At 43.9% G+C, this 21,914-nt stretch overlaps 1 protein-coding gene across 2 annotated transcripts in view; it reads right to left on the reverse strand.

Annotated features, from left to right (window-relative positions):
* Positions 1 to 1,895: 1,895 nt before the first annotated feature.
* POLR3B (polymerase (RNA) III (DNA directed) polypeptide B) overlaps positions 1,896 to 21,914 on the reverse strand; it is a 122,880-nt gene continuing 102,861 nt past the window's right edge. The window contains exons 24-29 of one of the 2 annotated variants that reach the window (XM_010853386.1): positions 21,741 to 21,844; positions 21,021 to 21,187; positions 16,168 to 16,281; positions 14,645 to 14,818; positions 9,050 to 9,175; positions 1,896 to 2,266 (exon numbers count right to left, since the gene is read on the reverse strand). In XM_010853386.1, the coding sequence (XP_010851688.1) occupies positions 2,260 to 2,266; positions 9,050 to 9,175; positions 14,645 to 14,818; positions 16,168 to 16,281; positions 21,021 to 21,187; positions 21,741 to 21,844 (692 nt within the window). In that variant the 3' untranslated portion in view covers positions 1,896 to 2,259. Of the gene's footprint in view, positions 2,267 to 8,429; positions 9,176 to 14,644; positions 14,819 to 16,167; positions 16,282 to 21,020; positions 21,188 to 21,740; positions 21,845 to 21,914 lie in introns of those variants that run through there. The other variant, XM_010853387.1, reaches the window with a different exon arrangement.

Raw genomic sequence — 21,914 nt, forward strand, 5'->3', positions numbered from 1 at the left:
GTATTCTTACCTCATTGATAGCGCAGTTGGTAAAGAATCTACCTGCAATGTAGGAGACCCCGGTTCGATTCCTGGGTCAGGAAGATTCACTGGAGAAGGGATAGGCTATCCATTCCAGTATTCTTGGGCTTCCCTTGTGGCTCAACTATAAAGAATCTGCCTGCAATGTGGGAGATCTGGGTTCGATCCCTGGGTTGGGAAGATCCTCTGGAGAAGGGAAAGGCCTACCTGCTCCAGTATTCTGGCCTGGAGAATATGACCCCTATACGGTCCATGGGGTCACAAAGAGTCGGACACGATTGAGCCACTTTCACTTCATTTTGCAGATGAGGAAATTGAGGCAAAATAATTTGCCCAAGATCATTCAGCTAGTAGGTGGTGAGCCAGGATTTGAAGGTGGGCAGTGTGAATGCAGCATCCTAGCTCCCAACCATGGTCCTGGCCTACCAACTGGTGGGGGCTGGCGGTCTGAGCTCCGTAGGTCTGAGGCTGAATTCAGGTTTAAGCAGGGTGGACTGCCATGATTAATTAGAGAGCTGCCAAAGGGATGCAGACACAGAAAAGAAGCACATGGGTGGTACTGGCATCCCTGATTTTATTGAAAAGAGAAAGGTCTTACAACATCTGTGCAATCAGAACCATGGCTGTCTCAATCTCTGCAAATATTCACTCCTAGATTTTTGTAACATCTGACACTGAGGAAGGTAATCAGAGTAACTCTCCTGGTAGGGAGAGCAGGTAATAGATCACAAAGAGCCTCGTGTTTCATTTTCTGGCCTGACGTTGATAAATTTCAGTTTCTGAAAGATTGGAGACCTACATGGGACACGCAAGACCCAGAGTAACAATGAAGGAAAATTTCTAGGAACTCAGAAAGACAGCTGCTGCTGCTGAGATTCCAGAGCCCTCGCCCCAGGACTGTCACCTTCCAGTGCAGGCGGGACTCTGGCTTGCTGGGATGGCCAGGACCCCGTTTACTCCCACAGGACTATTCAAAGGAAGGGCAGTCTTTGGCTTTGGAGTAGATGGGGGGCTAAAGAGTCCCTGCCACATGGCAGGCAGATGCAAAGCTGAGGTTTGCCTGGGTAAAAGATGAGAATCAGCACCCATCTTTGACAAAAACAAAAAATAGGCGAAATCTAAAACGTCAGGCTGCGGGCAGATGTGAATAGAAATGTAGATTATAACTAATCTTATTTTTTTTAGTATCTGTAACATTATCAGCAGATACATAAAAGCACATTTTACAATAGGAATGAAACAATTAATGACCAACATGATTGACGTGTTTTATCTGATGTCATTTACGACGGGTACATTGGAGACAAGACAAGGGCTTTGTGGTTCGGGTTAACATTTGTTAGTATAGTCACTCCATTTTCCAGAGGCATATGAGCTGCCCGTCTGAGGGCCAAGCCATACAACTGCGGTCTGAAACTGTTTTCGTCTGCTTTGTCATGTAAACCGCTTTCATCTGCCCTGTCTGGAGACATGCTTGATCATCAAGACTAGGGGGAAGCTACTGGCATCTAGTGGGTAGAAGCCCGAGGTGCTGCTCAATGCCCTCCAGGGCACAGGTCAGCACCGCACCCCCCTCCCCACACACAAAATTATTTGGTTCAAAATGTCAGTAGTGCTGAGGTTGAGAAACTGATCTAGTTTGATGTTTACACATATGGGGAGAGGAAAGCTAACCTCTATTGAATGTTTACCGGGGCGGGGTTGGGGGGCGGAGGGATTTCCTTGGTGGCTCAGGAGGTAAAGAATTTGCCCACGATGCAGGAGACCCAGGTTCGATCCTTGGGTCAGGAAGATCTCCAGGAGAAGGGAATGGTTACCCACTCCAGTATTCTTACCTGGAGAATTCCATGGACAGAGAAGCCTGGCGGGCTATACAGTCCATGGGGTCACAAAAAGTAGTAGGACATGACTAAGTGACTAACCCTTTCACTTTCAGGTGCTGTTCACTTGAATTAACCCATCTCACCCCAAACCTGTGCGGTAGCCACTATTCTCACTCCTGAACCAAGCCCAGGTCGGGTGGAGGAGGCAGGCAGGCAGGTAGATTACTCTATGAGACAGATGGGAAGCGCAGGGCAGGGCGTCACCTCTGCTGGGCTCACACGCATAGTGCAGGAAGGGCAGAGTGTTCTGCTTGCTCTCTCCCTCCTTACTGGTAACACCACTGCCGATGCCTGTTCAGGCAGGAGCTCCAAGGTCACTAGTGGCTCTGGTGTTCCCTCACCCAAGCCTACAGGTTCAGCACCTGGAAAGAATAGGAAAATCACAGCTCCAAAATAGCCCTGCGGGGCCCACAGAAGCTGTGGGGCACCCAGCGCATCTCTGCTGACTTTGAGCTTTGTTTTGGGAGAGATGACACTGTGGTACCCCGGGAGCACCTGGACAGTACACTGAAACGCCCAGCAGGAATAGAGACAGAAACTGGAGTATTCTGGAGAGAAAACAGCCACCTTGGACGTGGGTGTGTCTGTGGGGCTGGCAGGCAGATCTGGACTGAGTGGAAAGAAGCTGCAGGAGAAAGGGGAACCTCAGGGCTGGAGAGTCAGAAACCGGTCAGCACAAGAGACAGCAGCATCCTAGGTTGCTCAAGAGTTGTTTTTTCCTGCATAAATCTGGCCTTTAATGAGTAATTTCCTCTCCATCAGCAGGGGGTGGGGGTGGGGCGCAGGAGGGTGGGAAGGGAGGGCTGGAGCCCTGTGGGAGGAGTGGCCCCGCCAATCTGCTTCTTAAGGGGAAGTCACATCACAGGAGAGAGAGTGGGGGGCTAGTTTTCAATGTGTGCCTTCTTTGGCACCCCTAAAAATCCAAAGGCTGGTTCTAAGAGAGGATGGAATCCAAACCTCTTCACACAGCTTGCAACAGTGGGTCTCAACGTTTAGACTGCATTGGAACCACCTAGAGGGCTTTTGGGAGAAGGCAATGGCACCCCACTCCAGTACTCTTGCCTGGAAAATCCCATGGATGGAGGAGCCTGGTGGGCTGCAGTCCATGCGGTCGCTAAGAGTTGGACACGACTGAGCGATTTCACTTTCACTTTTAACTTTCATGCATTGGAGAAGGAAATGGCAACCCACTCCAGTGTTCTTGCCTGGAGAATTCCAGGGACGGGGCAGCCTGGTGGGCTGCCGTCTATGGGGTCACACAGAGTTGGACACGACTGAAGCGACTTCGCAGCAGCAGCAGCAGCAGAGGGCTTTTGTTCATCAATCCATAGACTGCTGTGCATGTGTGCTAAGTCGTTTCAGTCATGTCTGACTCCTTGCAACCCCGTGGACTGTAGTCCGCCAGGCTCCTCTGTCTATGGGATTGTCCAGGCAAGAATACTGGAGTGGATTGCCATGCCCTTCTCCAGGGTATCTCCCTGACCCAGGGATCCAACTCGTGTCTCACATCTCCTGTATCAGCAAGCAGGTTCTTTGTCACTAGCCCCACCTGGGAAGCCCCACAGACCTCTGTGTTACACCCAAATTCCTAACAAGTTCCCAGGTGACATTGATGCCTCTACTGGTCCAGGGACCACACTTTGAGTCAGGCTACCTGCCCCACTCCAAACAGCAGTTATCATTACTTAACCATAAATGGTATTATCATTATTATTATTCCAGTGTCTTCAAAGACAGTGTTAATAGGAGTCCCTATTTAACACGCAGTAAATGTCCTAATCTCCAAACAAACTGTATGAAAAATGCAAATGTAAACGTCACCCCAGCATCTCATACAAAAGATTTTGGATCCATCATCTGTTTTAATTTATTCACACTACTCCTTGCCTTCATTAACATGGATGATCGGGAGTTACCAGACCTAAAATTTATTATGTATGGAATGAGATCTATTACCCGGATTTGAAAAACACTTTAAGTCCTCGGACTTTGGTCTGAGATTTTAGACCTGAATAAAGAATGTGAGTTTCAGGTTGTCCTGAGAATGTCTGCCATGATATCCTGATCACAATAAATTTGATTTGCTGCAGCAAATCTCTTAATTGCTCCTGGAGCCCATGTCTGAAATCCAAATTGGTAGCTTGGCTTCGATAACAGAGAGTATATATACTTCTGGATTGCCACCGCTGATTTTCTTCCTCCCGTTTGAAATGGCCTCTTTAAAGGCTTGACAGTAATTTCCCACCAACCTTGGCCCCGTGGGGCTGATGTAGTAAAAGTCCAACTTTTAGTCAGCAAATGAAATAAGCTGTTTTCAAGACACATATGGAGTAAATATGGACGGTAAAGAGGTGCTACTTTTACAGTCACTTTTCTGAACATCCGTCTCACAAAGGAATCACTTACAGGCCTCTGGGAACCTGGCTGCTCTATCCTCAGCCGGGCGAGCTGCGGATGGGCTCAGCCACCAGCCCTCCTGTGCTCCCTCTCATGTGACTCATTACCGCAAATGAAGGTGTTGGCCCCAAACGCTCTGAAGCAGCTGAAAACTATCCTAATATATAGCACCCAATCAAGCCCCTCTCCGCCTTGACTAGATTCTCCGCACATGGAAGTGTTTTGAGATCTGGTTCTGTGGGCTCCCACGCCGACGACAGGCCACACTTTGATGTCAGCGATAAAATGGTTGTTCCATGGAAGTGTGTTCTTTAATCCCACCACCCTCCTTCCCCCTCATCACCGTGAACCAGGGCAGCTTTCACAAACAGCTTTGGTAGAACCCTCCAGTCTCTGCCCTTGGCCCTGGTTCCTATACTCTTTCTTCCAAAGGAAACCAGGGGCTTACTTTTCCTGACCCTTTCCTGATGAGGCCAGTCCTGGCAGCGGTGCAAGTGAGGAGTCTGAACACTCTCACTGTGTGCCTGTCACGCACCAGGCACTGTGCTGAGTCATTTAGACATATTATCTCATTTAACCTTGAAAAGGGGCCCTGGCTGTCAGTTTTGTTACTTTTTCCCATTTTGAAAATGGATAAACTAAAGCAAAGATAACATATGATAGTTGGGGTGACAAAGCCATTGGATGAAGAGGCTGAACAACAGGTTTAGAATCTGTGTTCTTTTTAAAAACTTAACTTGTTGAAGTATAATGTGTATTCAGAAAAGTGAAAAATCCTGTGTATGTAGCTCAGTGTATGTTCATAAACACCCATATAACCAACTTAGGTACAAAAAAAAAAAAAAAAAATACAGCCAGCACCCTAGAAGTCCCTTGTACTACATAGTCACCAGCCACCCCACTCAGCACAGGAACTGTTATCAAGATTTCTTAGATCATACGTTAGTTTTGCTTATTTTTGAATTTAAATGGAATCAATACAGTATGTATTCTTTTGTATTTAGCTTTTTTTTTAACCCACTATTACCGCTGTGAGATTATCTGTGATCTGTGTGAGGCTTTTCATCACTATATAGTGTTCCACTTGCAAACATGCTATAACAGATCTATTTCATCATTAATAGTAGTAGTAGTTGTTGCTCAGTCACGTCTGACTCTTTTTGACCCCATGGGCTGTAGCCCGCCAGGCTCCTCTGTCCATGGGATTCTGCAGGGCAAGTATACCGGAGTGGGCTGTCATTTCCTTCTATATCACACTGTTAATAGGCAGGGGTTATTTATGTCAGGGCTACTACATCGGTGCTATTAGAAGCACTTCTGCTCCTGCCTACTGATAAGACACACACACACACATTTCTGATGGGCACACACATCCAGGAACGGGACTGCTGAGCATGTTCAGCTTTAAAAGACACTGTGAGCAGGCCAGCCAGTGCTGTTAGGAGCTGGCAAATGCCTTGATGGGTATGATGGACTGAACTGTGCCTCTCCAAAATTCCTGTGTTGAAGCCCCAACTCCCAATGTGGCTTTATTTGCAGACAGGGCCTTTAAGGAAGTAATTAACGTTAAATGACGTCACAGGTGTTCTTTGAAACAGAGGAGACCCAGCGCTCACTCATTCTCCTCACACACACAGAAGGCCATGTGAGGACACAGTGAGAGGCAGCTGTCTGCAGCCAGGAAGAAACAAGAGTCCGCACCAGAGACCAAACCTGTCAGCACCTTGATCCTGGACTCTGAATCTCCAGAACTGTGAGAAAATAAATGTCTATTGTGTAACCGCCTAGTCTGCGGCATCCAGAGCAGCCTACTACGAGGGGAAAAGTGGTAGAGAAGCTGGGTTCGCCTCAGGAAGCTTGCTTTCTATTTGGGATCTTGGCCTTTCTAGGCCTGTCCTCTTGGCCATACTGAGCCCACAGTTTTGTCTCCCCAGCCCTTGGACTCACCAAAGCTCGGGAAAGGGGTGCAGTCTTGCAGTGGCTTTGGCCTGGCTTTTTAGCCTTTCATCCTTGAGCCAATTTCAGCCTGGCAAAGCCCAGAGGGAAAAAGGCACTTTGAGAGTGGCCTGCAAAAGGTTATTTATCATTCCTGGAAATGGAAATCTAAATGGTCATTTTTTAAAATAAGGAACTTACAAAATAAAGCTGTTGCTGCTGCGGCTGCTAAGTTGCTTCAGTCGTGTCTGACTCTGTGCGACCCCATAGACGGCAGCCCACCAGGCTCCCCCGTCCCTGGGATTCTCCAGGCAAGAACACTGGAGTGGGTTGCCATTTCCTTCTCCTATGCAGGAAAGTGAAAAGTGAAAGTGAAGTCGCTCAGTCGTGTCTGACTCTTTGCAGCTCACCAGGCTCCTCCGTCCATGGGATTTTCCAGGCAAGAGTACTGGAGTGGGGTGCCATTGCCTTCTCCGAAATAAAGCTGTAGTGGAGCTCATATCAATTCTGGGTTCTTTTCATCAAAATATTATTCAGTCAACTAGTTACTCAAATGGCGTATCTGCTGGTTTTTGAAATTACCAACCTGACACAATTTTTTGCTCTAAGGAGGTCTCAGTTTGGAACCCACACTTTCTAGATCTTTGTTAACTTGGAGAACTGGGAACTTCCTAGCCAAATTCCCTTCAGAACTGACTGAACTGTTTTTGAAAAAAGAAGTTTAAGAATTCAAATACTCAGTGGCACTTGAATTAAAAAAAAAAAACAAAAAACTGTCACATTTAGTGACTGAAAAATAGAATCCTGTGGATGATGGTCAGAGTTGCACAATGTGAATGTACTTAGTGCCCCTGAACTGTACAGTTATTGGTTAAAATAGCACATAAAATATAAATAAATAAATAGCACATAAAATAGTATGTGAATTTCACAATAAAAAAATTTCAAAAAAAAACCCCAGAAAAATAAGAATCCTGGATGCAACCCAAAGTGAGCCCTCCAAACCAGGAACCCTGGTCTCCAGGCCCCTACTGTTCCCCATCAGTGGTGGGGTGCAGGGTGAGTCAGCCACTTGGAGCTTCAGCTTCTTGGGCTGTTTCGGAAACTTCAGAGCACAGCTAACCCTCAGCACTGCTGGGTTAAGCCTCAGCACTGGTTGACGGGCAGTGTCCCATGACTAGTGGCATCTGGTCTCCCCCACTGGGCTCTGAGCCCCTTGGGGCAGCAGTCGTGTCCTGCCCCTTCTATCCTCAGTACAGGGTCTCACAACGGGAATGTGATGAAGCCCCCGTGCCAGCACTCTGCATGCTGGCAGCTCCTCCCAGGGGTCACTGTCATGGCATGCCTCACGGGGCAGGGCTACAGCATCTTTAGCAGAGTTGATAGTGAGTTGTCATGTAGCAGGAAATAGTCAAAAGTTACCGTACAAAGCTCCTTATACGGCCCACGAAATGCAGGACATACACATCCCATCTAGTAGAGTCATCTTCAGGCACCAACACTCTTGAGAACAACAAAGCCAGATGCAAAGAAGGAACCACCAGCTGAAGCAAGAGATCTGGGTGTGCAAACCCCTCTGCCTTTGTAAATCCTACCCGTCCCTGAAGGGAACAGAGACATGTGGAGACAGCTGGAGAAGGTCTGCTCCCCAGCAGTCCATCCTGAGAAACCTCAGGACCTGAGTGAGACTGTTGAGGTTGGCTTCCCATATCAGTGACTAGCCTGGCTCCCTCTTTCAGAGGTCCCAGCACAGTAGCTTGGTAAAGCCTCTGAACAAGTCTGTGGTAGTTTAACGTGGATACACTCTGTTTCTCAACCTTATTTGACACTGGACCTTGATTCTAGAACACCTATTAATATTCCGTGGCACAAGCTGAATGTGACACGCTGGGGACCTGGCCTTAGACCATTACTCAAAGGTTTTCTGACTTACAAATAATCCCTAACACAAATATTTATCTGGCTTCAGGGCAGAGCAATTAAGAACAACCTATTATAGAATCGGATGAAGAGTGCTGTCCGATTAAAAACCAAATGAACAGCTAAACATCCTGGCAGGAATGGAAGGGATGGAAAACTTAACAAAGCATCCATGGAATTATTTTCAGATACTCAACAAATGTTACTGCATATGATCATGGCAGTTCAGAAGAGTAGCAGTTAGTCCTTAAGACAAGGTGACATCCTTGGTAAACTTAAGAGTACCTTAGGAAGACATTTATTAATAGAATTAAAAAGTTGGGTGTATAAAGACAAGATTCAATTGTAGGGAAAATTTATCCCCTCACTGCACCGGACAAGAAAGACCCCGCTTATCCTCTCAGCTTCCTGCTGTTGTTTTCCTATAGACACAGCTCAGAACAGACTCCCAGACAAAGTAGTCAGCCAACTCAAACAGATTCTTCCTGTTTCCTAAGAATCTTGAGTTTTCTTTGACCCTAAACATTATTTTCTTAAGGAGGAAGGTCTTTCTAATGAGTAAATTTCAAGATACCAGGCCATAAATAAAAGCTTATCCTTTAGTTCACATCCACTTGTGAATCACATTTGGTACATGGACAAGAGACTTCACTAGAGTCTGTATCATTGGCACCTCTCCCGTGGCATGAGGCTCGTTGATGGAGCTTGCTCAGCCAAGTCTCCCAACGTATAAAAAGCCTCTCCATCAATTATGTGGTTTGTTTTTTTTGAGAGAGAGAACAATTCAAAGGATGTTTGAACACCCCAGAGTAGAGGTGGTCCTCATCTCTTCTGCTTTCCACTGCGTTGGACATATCGACCGTTCTTTTTAAATAACCATCCGCCATCCTTACTCGTTGTACTTGGACAGTTTCAGTCTGGGGATGATGTTCATGGACTGCAGTTCCTGGAAGAGCAGCTTGCAGGCATACGGGATGCGCAGGGAGGACACGTGGCAGGACGACTTGCAGAAGTGGCACCTGAAACCAAGTCAGCTGTGTTAGAGGGACAGCAACTCAGGGGCGGAGGCAGCGCAAAGGAAGGGAAGATGCGCTCTGCCCATTCCACGACCATCCTATTGAATTCCCTCGTTTCCTAGTCCTCGTGTTCATTCACACTATCAAATACGTATGTATGAAAGTGAAAGTGAGTCACTCAGTGGTGTCCGACTCTCTGTGACCCCATGGACTATAGCCCGCCAGGCTCCTCTATCCATCAAATTCTCTGGGCAAGAATACTAGGGTGGGTTGCCATTTCCTTCTTCAAATATGTATGTGTACACCCGTGGAATAAAAAGAAGCATCCAAGGCAGGAAAAGAAAAAAACAAACCAAATACCACTCCCCCAGTTTTAAAAGCACGTACTTTTAATCAGTTGCATCCACACTTCTAGACCTTTCTCTTTAAAATGCAAAATATCTGCCTATACACTTGTTTTGAATGAGGCCCAGAAATCTGAACTATCTGAAAGTTACTCAGATTTAGTCTTTGTTGTTGAAAGAATTTCAAAACAATTTAGTCCCTATCCCTGTAGTTGAAAAGCTACTACTGCTCTATACAATTCTAGACAAGATGCTCAATTTGCTTTCTGTCACTGAAATGCTTGAAGTGTGATGGGCAAGAGAAGACTTTCATACAGGAAGGTGGTGTCAGTCACATGCTACTTATTTTTCCAGTGCTCTTCAAGCATAGATATTTCCCTTAGTCCTGGAGGCCACTGCGCTCACAATGCACTGATTCCTGTGTGTGTTCATGTATTCCCACTTTATCCTCACAACAGCACCTGCTCCGAGCCAACGTATCTGCTCTTTCAATTAGTTTTCTTTTCTCTTCCTTCAGGAAAAGTCAGTGAACTGAACCTAGATCTTAATCAATGGCTACAACGGAAGAAGGGTCCCAGGAGAGAAGCTGAGTTATTCTCTTAGGTTTCAGACCAAAATAGGACCTCACCCTGTATCTCAAGGGTCTGGGGTACCTGGGACAATAGATTTCCAGTATATATCCTGAAACTTAACAGGTAGAAAACTGGATCCTCCCAGCTAACAGGGTGCAAAATGAATGTAGGAGGGACAGCAACCATGGCTTAGAAGAGTCAGTGCTGACTGGGGGCTGGAGGGAGATTCCTTAGTGATGGAGATTCCTTAGTGATGGGCAGAACAGAGCAGTAAGACAACGTGTGTTAAACATGCAGAGGTGTGTGTCATTTCACTGAGTAAGCACAAAAGTGGCACAAGAATGTTCATGGTCAAACTGGTTATAACGGCATAAAGCTAGAACTCACATGTCCAATAAATTACTGGTTCTGTGATTACAGGACATTTATGCAGAAGAACCCTGTGCAGCCAGACCCAGATTAGTGAAATGTAAAGGTGATCAGGACACAGTGTGGAGTGAAAAAGCAGTCTACTCAACAGTGTGATTACATGGGGGGGTTCTCAGATGGGTTTCAGTAAATGTATGAAGCTTTCAAAATCATCTGTAACCAGATTTTCTGGTGTATATAATTTTCTTTTTATGCTATTATCAGAATCTCAAAGGGGTTCATGATTTAAAGTAAAAAAGGGTACAGACTATTTGGAGAAGGAAATGGCAACCCACTCCAGTGTTCTTGCCTAGAGAATCCCATGGACAGAGGAGCCTGGTGGGCTACAGTCCATGAGTTGGACATGACTTAGCAACTAAACCACAGAACAACTGGCAAACAGAAATGTCCCCAAAGGGTCACTAAAATGTTGACAGTGGTCATCTGTGGGTGGCAGGAATTTGTATTGTCACAAACGTGACAATTTTTTCTATATATATGTATTTTTTACAAATGAATATAATAAAAATATTCAGGGGTCATTTTTGCCATCAGTAAAATAAAGCTTTATTAATTTTAGAAAAGCATTAAGGCTGAGAATTTGAACAAGATGGTGGGTGACTATGCAGATATGAACTTTACAAGGAGAGGTGGAGGGAAAAAGGACAAGCCATGATGGACCCATGCCCGGGTCCCCACTAGGGGACCTGCAGAGACCTTAACAAGCACTGTGGAGATCTGATTCCATCAACACTAATAATAGGAACATTATGGATGACTTTTTCCTAAAAGACTACCTAAAGACCTCCTTAATGCATTACAGTTTATGAATTATGTTTTTAAATGTGCCTGGGTTGATCTAATTTATTCAGGAATCATGTTCATGCTTTAACTAAACTGGAGAAATGGATTTAACTGGGGGAATGTCTTGCTGATTCTCCTGACCAGTACATTATCCTGTGACTTCAATCCAAGCTCATCTGTTTAAAGTTTCCATATGTGCTGATTCATAATCCAGAAAGTCCACTAATCTTCTCTATTATTAAATATTTCTCATCATTTAAGATGTTCCAGTGCATACATACATGCATAAATATATACAGATAAAACATACACATATATACAAATAAAACACACATAAATAAAAATATATAATGTTTTACCCTATTTCTGAAAGAGTTCCAAAGGAAGAGACTTGACCCAAACAACAAGAAAAGAAACTGATTTTTTAAGGCGAAGGCAGTGGAAGGAGGCTGTGGCTTCACATGAGGAATGACTGTCCAGTAAAATATCCTCTACGAGCTAATTATCCGAATAGGGATTTTCTTTTCTCGGCAGTTTTCCTCTCTTTTGTGACTTACGCCCTCCGTGTCTTCTGCAGAACAACAGTCTTGCTGTAAACATCCCCATAGCAATGCCTTACTAATGTGCAAATCACTGACAAAAGGCCAGTTTCAAGGTTCTGAACTGCTCTAATTACTCAGCCTCCATTGTGCTGTTCATTAAAGAGCGACTTCCTCCAACAAATGCCCCGTGCTCCCTCCCACACAACCCAGCGCGCCTGATCAGGTAAGGACGGGAAAATGACAGCATCATTAGGCCCCTCTACTAGGAAGCAGCGCAAGGAGGGTGCCAGACTCCCAGAGTGGGTGAGGATTTTATTTTTTTATGTTGGACACAAGGGTTGAGTGGTCTGTAAGCAGGCTACTCAAAATCAGACCTACGCATATCTATGTCTGTTTAATTACAGTAAAGACCCTTAAACTGTATAACCTGAGTTAGTCCTCTTTCAAGGGATTTCAAATACAATACCCATTGAACACATGAGCTTCAAAATCAGGCACTGCCATCAAACAAACGATCAACAGCAAAGGAGATGAGAATTTAACAGAAGAACGAGGAGATCAACCACAGCTTATGTGAGTTTCCCCGAGTATTCAGCGGAAGACAGGGGAAGGTTTTCAAAGTATGTGAATGAAGCTCATCTACTGCTTCCGTTCTTTTTTGCTCTTTCTCTTCCCTGTCACACACACACTCTCTTTCTTCTTTGAGTGGGAGGCACAGGAGGGAATGTGGGGAGAATGGAGAAGAAAAGGAAACTCTGAAGTCTCATGATCCCTGTTCTTAATAAAATGATTCCTCTGCACCATCTTTTCAAAATAAATTACTTTGAGATCCTTGCGCCAGAGGATGGCTGTCTACGAGCCAGGAGGTAGGCCTTCTCCAGACAGCACATCTGCTGATACCTTGATCTTGAACTTCCCTGCCTCCATATATATGAGAAATATGTGCTTGTAGTTTAAGCTTATAAAAAAAAAATCCTTGCACCAAATTAGAAGACTTAAGCATAGTAAAACTAGTTCCAGGCATCTTGCTATTACACATTTTGTTGGTGTGTTACATAGCCAGAACAATAAAAAGCAAACTCAATATGCATTTCAAAAGACAAACAGACATCTCAGAATTGAAACACCCCCTCCCATGTCACTGATAAAGCAATGCCCAGGCTTATGCTTAGAATACTGTCGCCTCCTCTCTGCCATCGTGTGAAAGGAACAAAGTGCAAACAGCCACCTCTTGTGTTGGGTTTTTAATACGAAATGATTTCTTCACAGATAAGAAGAAACAGACGACTCCTTCTCAACTATTTTACACCAAAAAAAAAAAAAAATCATTAACTGGCTAAAGGGTTTTGTCGTGTAACTAGCAAGGTATATACACTGTGTTCAAAGAAGTTCACTCATTCCAACTCTTGATTTGCTTTCATTCACCAAGAAACTGGCAGCGACAGATGGCAAAAAGTTGGGGTTCTCTCTGGAAGGAGGCTCTGAAGGGCGACTCAGTGGGGGAAGGGGCTCTGCAAGGGTGGGTGAGGGAGTTGAGGCTATTTCCTGTCCCACAGCATCTGCCTTATACCCTGCTAGACCTCATCTCTGGCAGAAGAGTGAGTAAACACCAGGGAACTGCTGGTTCTCCTGCCTGCAGGGGTATTTCAGGGCTCTGGATCATGACTAACCTAAGGAGAGCAGCTGCTCTTCAGTGGTGGGGTAGAACCAGTATAAGGAGGAAAACAAGCACAAACAAAAAATACGGAGTATCATCTTTTAACTGGCCTGTGTACTGAACTCAACACAGAAATTACAAAGTTTATGAATTATGCAATTTATCTATGGATAATCCTAAGCAATTATATTTAATTTAGCATCAAAAAGGTCCCAGGCTGGAGAAGTAGAGGTAGACAAGACAGAGTGGAGTTAGAATGAGCTAGAAGACAAGCTCCCTGTGAGCAGCCATTCATCTGTCCTATTCACCACTATAACTCTGGGGCCTAGAACAGTGTCTGGCATGTAGCTGATTCTTACTCAACGTTTGTTGAGTGAAAAACCGAGACAGACGTGGTCTCTGACTTCAGGGAATTCACAGGCCAAATGTAAAGCAGAGAGTGTACAGACAAGGTCCAGGCTCTGCCACCAATTTGCTATAAGAGCTGGGGCAACATACCTGGTTCTTTGGGTTTGAGGTTAAACAAGGGCATTTGACACGGTCTTCTATTGAAGGATACTAGTTAAAATATGCTATAATTCTGAATCTGCTAGTATTTACAGATGAATAGTGTTATAAAAACAGAGAAGGCGATGGCACCCCACTCTAGTACTCTTGCCTGGAAAATCCCATGGATGGAGGAGACTGGTGGGCTGTAGTCCATGGGGTCGCTAAGAGTCGGACACCACTGAGCGACTTCATTTTCACTTTTCACTTTCTTGCATTGGAGAAGGAAATGGCAACCCACTCCAGTGTTCTTGCCTGTAGAATCGTGGGGACGGGGGAGCCTGGTGGGCTGCCGTCTATGGGGTCGCACAGAGTCGGACACGACTGAAGCGATTTAGCAGTAGCAGCAGCAGTGTTATAAAAGGTACTTGAGATAACATTAAAAAGAAGACAAAGTCTCCTTGAGAGTTTAAACTGTAGTGGTCGTAGAGAGCAGAACATTAGGCAGACAAACTAAGCATGTACATACAGAATCCTGAATTCCGGAATGCCTGGATAGGGAAGGCTGCAGAATATGTGGGGAAGATGCAGGGTGAAACACTGAGCTGTGATTTAAGAGGCGAGGGATGCGGTGCGAGAGACATGTGGTATCCACTTACCAGCCGGAGTACCCCAGAAGTCCGCATTGCCCACAGACATCAACCTCAAAGGCGTCACTTGAAATCATTAGTCTCTCTAGTAAAAGCATACTGGCTCCATAACCAATTAAACAGTCACGTTCCATTTCTCCAAGACGCAAACCACCATCGCGAGATCGACCTTCAGTGGGCTGCCTTTGGAACAAGTCAGACAAATGTGTTTGTACTAAACAAAGAGGCAGCATCACATGCTGGCTAAAAGCACAGGCTACAGAGCAGGGCTCACCTGGATTCAAACTGCTTCCATTTTTTAAAATTCATTTCCTGTTGGTGTATAGTTGCTTTATAGTGTTGTGTTAGTTTCTGCGGTACAGCAAAGTGAATCAGCTATATATATATATACCTATATCCACTTGTTTTCGGATTTCCTTCCCAGTTGGGTCACTACAGATCACTGAATAGAGATCCTTGTGTGATACAGTAGGTTCTCATTAGTTATCTATTTTATACAATCCCAATCTCCCAATTCATCCCACCCTCTCCTTCCTTGGTATCCACAAATTTGTTCTCTACATCTATGACTCTGTTTCTGCTTTGTAAATAAGCCCATCTATACCATTTTTCTAGATTCCACATGTAAGTGATATTGTATGGTATTTGTCAAACTGCTTGTAGACAGTGACCAAAAGCATGCTGCTCAGCCTCTCAGTCTCATTTGTAAAAATGCATGTAAGACAATCTAGCCCAAAGAGCCTTCAATGAGAAGAGACGTAACCCGAGTGGCTGCTAATATTATTATTAGATGGAAATAATAATTACACAAGCTTCTGTGATATAACAGTTAAGTTAAAATATAATCACATAAAACAGCAGTGTTAGCATTACTATCGCCATCACTATCATCATTATCAGCACTGTATAGTCGTCAAATCAGGGGAGAAAGTCTTTTGAGTATTTTCAAAGATGTCTCAGTTCTCTGTTATTTAAAAATAGAAAAACTAAGCAGAACACACTATGGAAGAAACCTGGGTCCCCAATAGCTACTGCCAGGGCTCCAGAGAGGAGCTTTACTACCAAGATATAAATTAAACATGGGAAGAAGCAGAGAGAGTTTTCTATAAAACTTGGAATAGATCAGGAATCCCCCGGAAGGATGGAGTTCTGAGCCAGATGGGAGGTTCCCCAGAGACTGGGAAGGTTCTGTGTGTCCCACTCAGGCCATTCCTTCTTGTGTGAGAACTGGCCCCCTAAATGGACTTCCTGTGGTTTACGTATCTGCTGGGCTTGAGAATACTTTAAAAGGTTAGGGACCCAAGCCCCAACTGGTACAGGATAAATGACTTTGTTAGGAGACTACTGGCAAGACCTTCCATGGGTTTGCTTACCTATGAACTGATTTTCAATTGGTGGCTATTTTCTCACTTTAATCAGACATGTGAATTTTGTTGATGCCTACCTAACACCCTAAATTTTGACATCTGCCTACTGCTACATCCAAGAAATGCAACGTGGACTTGACTACATTATAAATGTTCTTCTCTTACCTGGTAAGGACAGCTCGTGGTCCCCGGGCCCGGGCATGCATCTTATCAAGCACCATGTGTTTCAGTTTCTGATAGTACACAGGGCCAAAATAGATGTACGCTTCCAAGGGCTCACTGCAAGAAAGGCCAGAGTTTTAGGTTAAGGAACTAAGTCTGGGCTCACAAGAGACAACCTTTTTTAGGAATCATCACTGGCAGGTCCTAATCTGTTTTTTGAATGAGTTTATGACTGAATGAATGGGCAAGAGAGTGACTTTCAGACTGCAGTAAACAAAATGCTAGAACTGAAAATATAAAAGTACCACAGATGCAATAAAAGATATACTGTTTGATTATAAATAAAAATTTATGAACACTGTGTGCCTGTATCTCTTCAAATTAGGGTTTTTGGTTTTTTGGATATACAACCTGGAATGGAATTCCTGAGTCATATGGTAGTTTTTATTTTTTGCTTTTTCAGAAATCTCCATACTGTTTTCACAGTGGCTGCACCAATTTACATTCCCACCAACAGTGTACAAGGGCTCCCTTTTCTCCACATCCTCTCCAACATTTGTTATTTTTGTTCTTTTTGATGATAGCCATTCTGACAGGTGTGAGGTGGTATCTCATTGTGGTTTTGATCTGCATTTCCGATAACTAGCAATGCTGAATATCTTTTCATGTGCCTGTTGGCCATATGCATGTCCTCTTTGGAGAAAGTCTATTCAGTTCTTCTATCCAGTTCTTAATTAGGTTGTTTTTTTAATGTTGAGCCATATGAGCTGTTTTTATGTATTGGATATTAACCCCATCCACTTTTCAGTCTTATCATTTGCAAATATCTTCTCCCATGCATTAGATTATCTTTTTGTTTTATTGATGTTTCTTTTGCTGTGCAAAAGCTTTTCAGTTTAATTAGGTCCTATTTGCTTATTTTTGCTTTTGTATCCTTTGCTTTAGGAGATGGATAAAAAAAATATTGCTGCAATTTATGTCAAAGAGTATTCTGCCTATGTTTTTTTCTTGAAGTTTTATAGTATCTAGTCCTGCATTTCAGTCTTTCATCCATTTTAAGTTTGTTTTTGTGTATGGTGTTAGAGTTTGTTCTAATTTCATTCTTTTACATGTAGCTGTCCAGTTTTCCCAGCACCACGTATTGAAAAGACTGTCTTTTCTCCACCGTATATTCTTGCCTCCTTTGTCACAGATTAATTAACCATAGTGTGTGGGCTTATTTCTGGGATTTCTATCCTGTTCCATTGATCTGTTTGTTTTTATGCCAGTACCATACTGTTTTGATTACTATAGCTTTGTAGTACAGTCTGAAGTTAGGGAGAGTGATTCCTCCAGCTCTACTCTTCTTTCTCAAGATTGTTTTGGCTCTTTGGGGTCTTTTGTGTTTCCATACAACATTTAAAAATTATTTACAATCACCAAGGTATGGAAGCAATCTTAAGTGTCCATCAACAGATGAGTGGATAAAGAAGATGTGGTATATCTATATGATGGAACGCTACTCAGGCATAAAGAAGAATGACATTTTGCCATTTGCAGCAACACAGGTGAACTTGCAGGGCCTTATGCTAAGTGAAAAAGCCAGAGAAAGTCTAATACCATATGATGTCATTTATATGTGGAATCTAAAAATTATAGCAAATTAGTAAATAAAACAAAAAAGAACCAGACTCATAAAGAACGAACTATTGGTTACCAGTGGGGAAAGGGAAGCAAAAGGGGCAGTATAGGGGTAGGAGAAAAAGGGTTATTATGGGATTATATGAAACCATGTGCGAAACTTTTGAAAATCATAAAGCACTATAAAATGAAGAGTCTTTCATTCAATTAAAAAGAATAGTGAAAAAAATGTAAACAGGTTGTGAAAGAGTGTATATAGGACAACCCCTCTTTCACGGTTGCCACCCTTGTCAAGTCACCATCCTTTCTTGCCTGGACCACTGCAGACAATCCTCTGATCTGTCTCTCTGCTTCTACTCTTATCTCTTAACAATCTATTCTTTACACAATAAGCCAGAGTGATTCCTTCTAAAACAGAGCTCACAGCAGGTCATTCTTCTGCTCTAAATTCCCAGTGGTTTCCCATTACATTCAGAATCTGTATCACCCAAACTGTGTATCATGGCCACAAGGTCTAACACAAGCTGGTTCCTGTCCACCTGACTCATTTTCTACTCCCTCTCCCCACCATGCAACTCTACTTCAGCAACACTGGCTTCTTCACTGCTCCTCAAATGTAGCATGCCTGTCTGCTTCAGGGCCTTTGCACTCACTGTCCCCTCTGCCTGAAACATTCTTCACCAGGTACTCATGTGGCTCTGTCAAATATGCCACCTCTTCAGAGAGATGCACCCTGATGGGGTCCTCCTTGCACCCCAGCATCACAGTGCCAGGGCACTGTCTCAGCTCTCACCTAGGTTATATTTTGTCCAGAGTATTTGTCACTGTTTGGTATTAAAGTATACATTTGTTATTTCTCTGATTATCGCCTCTTTTCCCCAGGAGAAGTAAACTCTGCAGGATAAGCACTTCATCTCTTTGTCACTGTGGTCCCTGCATTAATGACTCTGCCTGGCACACAACTGGTACTTGGTCAACATCTGTCACATGGCTGACTCATGAGCCTTTAGAAAAGGTGTACTAAGAGTTTCAAAAGAGAGTGAATATTTAAATGCTTTGACAGTAGAAAGCTTTTTTCTTCAGTTTGGAGCAAGAGCAGCCAGAAAGATGCCTTTAAAAACATGTTTAACTGCCCCAGAACTTCTTCCTCAAAAGAAAGGAAGCATCTAGTATGTTCCATCTAACTCATGACTTAATCCATAACTCAGTCCAGGGAGGGAGAGACTGTCTTCCCTCTGTTTAAGATGAAGAAATAGGCAGAGAGGGCTAAATAAGAGCTGGTGAGTGGTACAGTGACTCAAATCCAGGGCTTTCCCTACTAAGTAAATTTTGGGCCACAGCCTGATGCAAGAGTGGAAAGAGCAAAGAAAACAAAAGACACGGCAGAGAGGACACAAAAGCACCTGCCCCTGCTTGCGTGGTACACATCTTACAGTGCTTTCAGCACCACTAGCAAAGACTTTTGCATCTATCAAGCCATTCTGCTGGCTTAAGTACAGCCAGACTCTTGGAAGACACAGTAGAGTGAAAGGCTCAATGGACAGGGTGTCAGGAGACACTATTCTCACCCTAGGCCTGTCACAAAGTAATTGCATGATCTCTCTATCTCAGTTTTCTTATTTGTACAAGGGGGTCACAATGACCCCCTTTCTTTCCAGCTTTTAATAATAAATGATTCTATTTCTCCACTGTATGGCTCTTCATGGTAGAATTTCTGGAATTCTGTCACCTAATGCCATTCTATCATTAACTGAATAAAGCCATATGCAATTTTTCCTCTTAACTATGCTCAGAAATACGACAAGAGATGAAAGCTGGTGGGTGAATATGTTTGTAAGTCCTGTGTGGAACTTTCAACTAACAAGCTAAAACAGTGTTTCTCAAACTTTGCCACTGAGATGAATGGCTTGGCTGGAGGCACTGGAGAAGGTGGTGTAGACATAGTCTACAGTTTTGTTCACAGGAAGCAGGGCACAACCCATTCAAATCTTCCAGTAAAATTATGTTCAGAAGGTCCGCCAAATTGAGTTACCAGTTCTGCACACCTTCTGGTCAACTACTGCGTTATTTCTGGATGAGAAGCAAAGCGTAAAACGATCAGTTGAGCAATGACAACTTTTCTTTTGAAATGGACCTTAGCTATTTCACTGAATCATTTTTGAAATGGACCACCACTTTTTTCCTGTAATGTGATTTTCTATAATATCTCAACCATGATACACCTAAAGAAATTCACATTATTACAGTCTGGGTAGATCATTTGAGAAAGTAATCTCTATCTTTTAATGTCTAGTAACAAATCTCAATGGTCAGATGCACAGGTCAGGGACCATGTCTATTCTGTTCACTGTTATATACTTAGGTGTTTAACACGCTGTTGGAGAATCAATGTGCAAACATTAGGCCTCAGGCTATCTGTCAGAGCACAAAATACCTGAAATTCATCATAGAAGTACAGAGAAAGGTCAACAGTTAAGAGACGTTGTATTATACACAATTGATGTGTTGTTTAAAAGTTGTGTAGTAATCCTAGTAAATAAGATCTTTTCTACTTTTTAAATGAGAACCTCCTCAGCAAAACAGCATTCCTGAATTTATCAGTTTTTTAATTAAAAAAAAATTATTTATTTGTTTATATTTTTGGCTGTGCTGGATCTGTGTTGCTATGTAGGCTTTTCTCTAGTTGCAGCAAGCAGGTAGGGGCTACTCTTTCCTGCAGTGGGCAGGCTTCTCTCATTGCAGAGCACAGGCTCTAGGTGCACAGGCTTCAGTAACTGCGGTGCGAGGGCTCAGCAGCTGCAGCTTCCGGGACCTAGAGCACAGGCTCAATAGTTGTGGCACGTGGGCTTAGTTGCTCCGAGGCATGTGGGGTCTTCCCCGAGCAGGGATCAAATCTGTGTCTCTTGCATTGGCAGGCAAATTCTTTACCACTGAGCCACCCAGGAAGCCCTAGTTTTCTAAATTCAAACTTTTCTTCTCTCCGGTTCCCCAGTTTAACTGAGATATAATTCACATACAACATCAGGAACAGTATACAGAGTGCTGACGTGAGACACACATGTTGTAAAGTCATGACCACCAGAGCTTAGCTGCCACATCCAGCACCAACCTGGATTTTCTTGTTTCAGATTTCTTTAAAAAGTCCAGCTGTATATTTTAAGGGCTCTTAAGTCTTATCAGACTTTTACTTTAATAAAATCATGCTTTTCCTTTAAGATGTCTAAACACACACTCACCCTGTGATGCCAGATGTAACGTAGTCTTTCCCTAAGTAGTTATAACCGTGGCGGACGAGGTCCTCACACACATCTTTCACTTTACTGCCTCCAAACGCGGTGCCATAGTGGAATCTGCCATCTAACACGCCGGCCTTGCCTGCCAACAGCTCGATTAGCTTTCCCACCTGCGTGATGTGAACAGATTTAAGTAAGCACCTTCCTGTGGTGCAGGAATTCTGTTGGTTTATTTAGCTCTGGCCTTCCTTCCCCCCAAAGATTATGAGACTATTACTCTTAGTAACAGTGACAAATTAAGAGCAGCAAATATTTACCCTCTCTTACTGTGACCTAAGTTTATGCCTCCAAAACCCCAATGGGATAGATACTATTATCTCCCTCTGTTAGCACACAAGGAAACTGAAGACCAAGGGGTTAAACGACTTTGAAGTCCCAAGGCTGGTCAGTGGTGGAGCCAGGCTGACCAATGACAACCACAGAGAGGGAGATGCATTAGGTTTGATATGACGGAGTCTTTTGCTGGGGAGTAATTTCGTCACTCAGAAGACTGCCACTGAAGAACAGCCCAGGCCTCTCCACCTCCCCTTGTTAGACCAGCCCACCTGGTCAGGAACCTATTTTTGCTCAACGGCCCTTTCTGAAAATCAGTTTCAGGGTCCTGTCTCTTCCAACTGCCTTGCCCTCTTCCTTAAAAGCAGCGTCTCTGAAAAACGGACTGACCGTCATTCGAGATGGGAAGCCATGGGGGTTCATGATGATGTCCGGACAGATGCCAGAGTCACAGAATGGCATGTCTTCCTGAGGGACGATCAAGCCGCAGACACCTGGGGGAGAGAAGATTTCGGGCCGCGTACAGCCAGTCGGCAGGAAGGAAGAGCACAGAACTGAACCGGG

Source organism: Bison bison, unplaced genomic scaffold (genome assembly GCF_000754665.1).
Source record: "Bison bison bison isolate TAMUID 2011002044 unplaced genomic scaffold, Bison_UMD1.0 scf7180017864327, whole genome shotgun sequence".
NCBI lineage: Eukaryota > Metazoa > Chordata > Mammalia > Artiodactyla > Bovidae > Bison > Bison bison.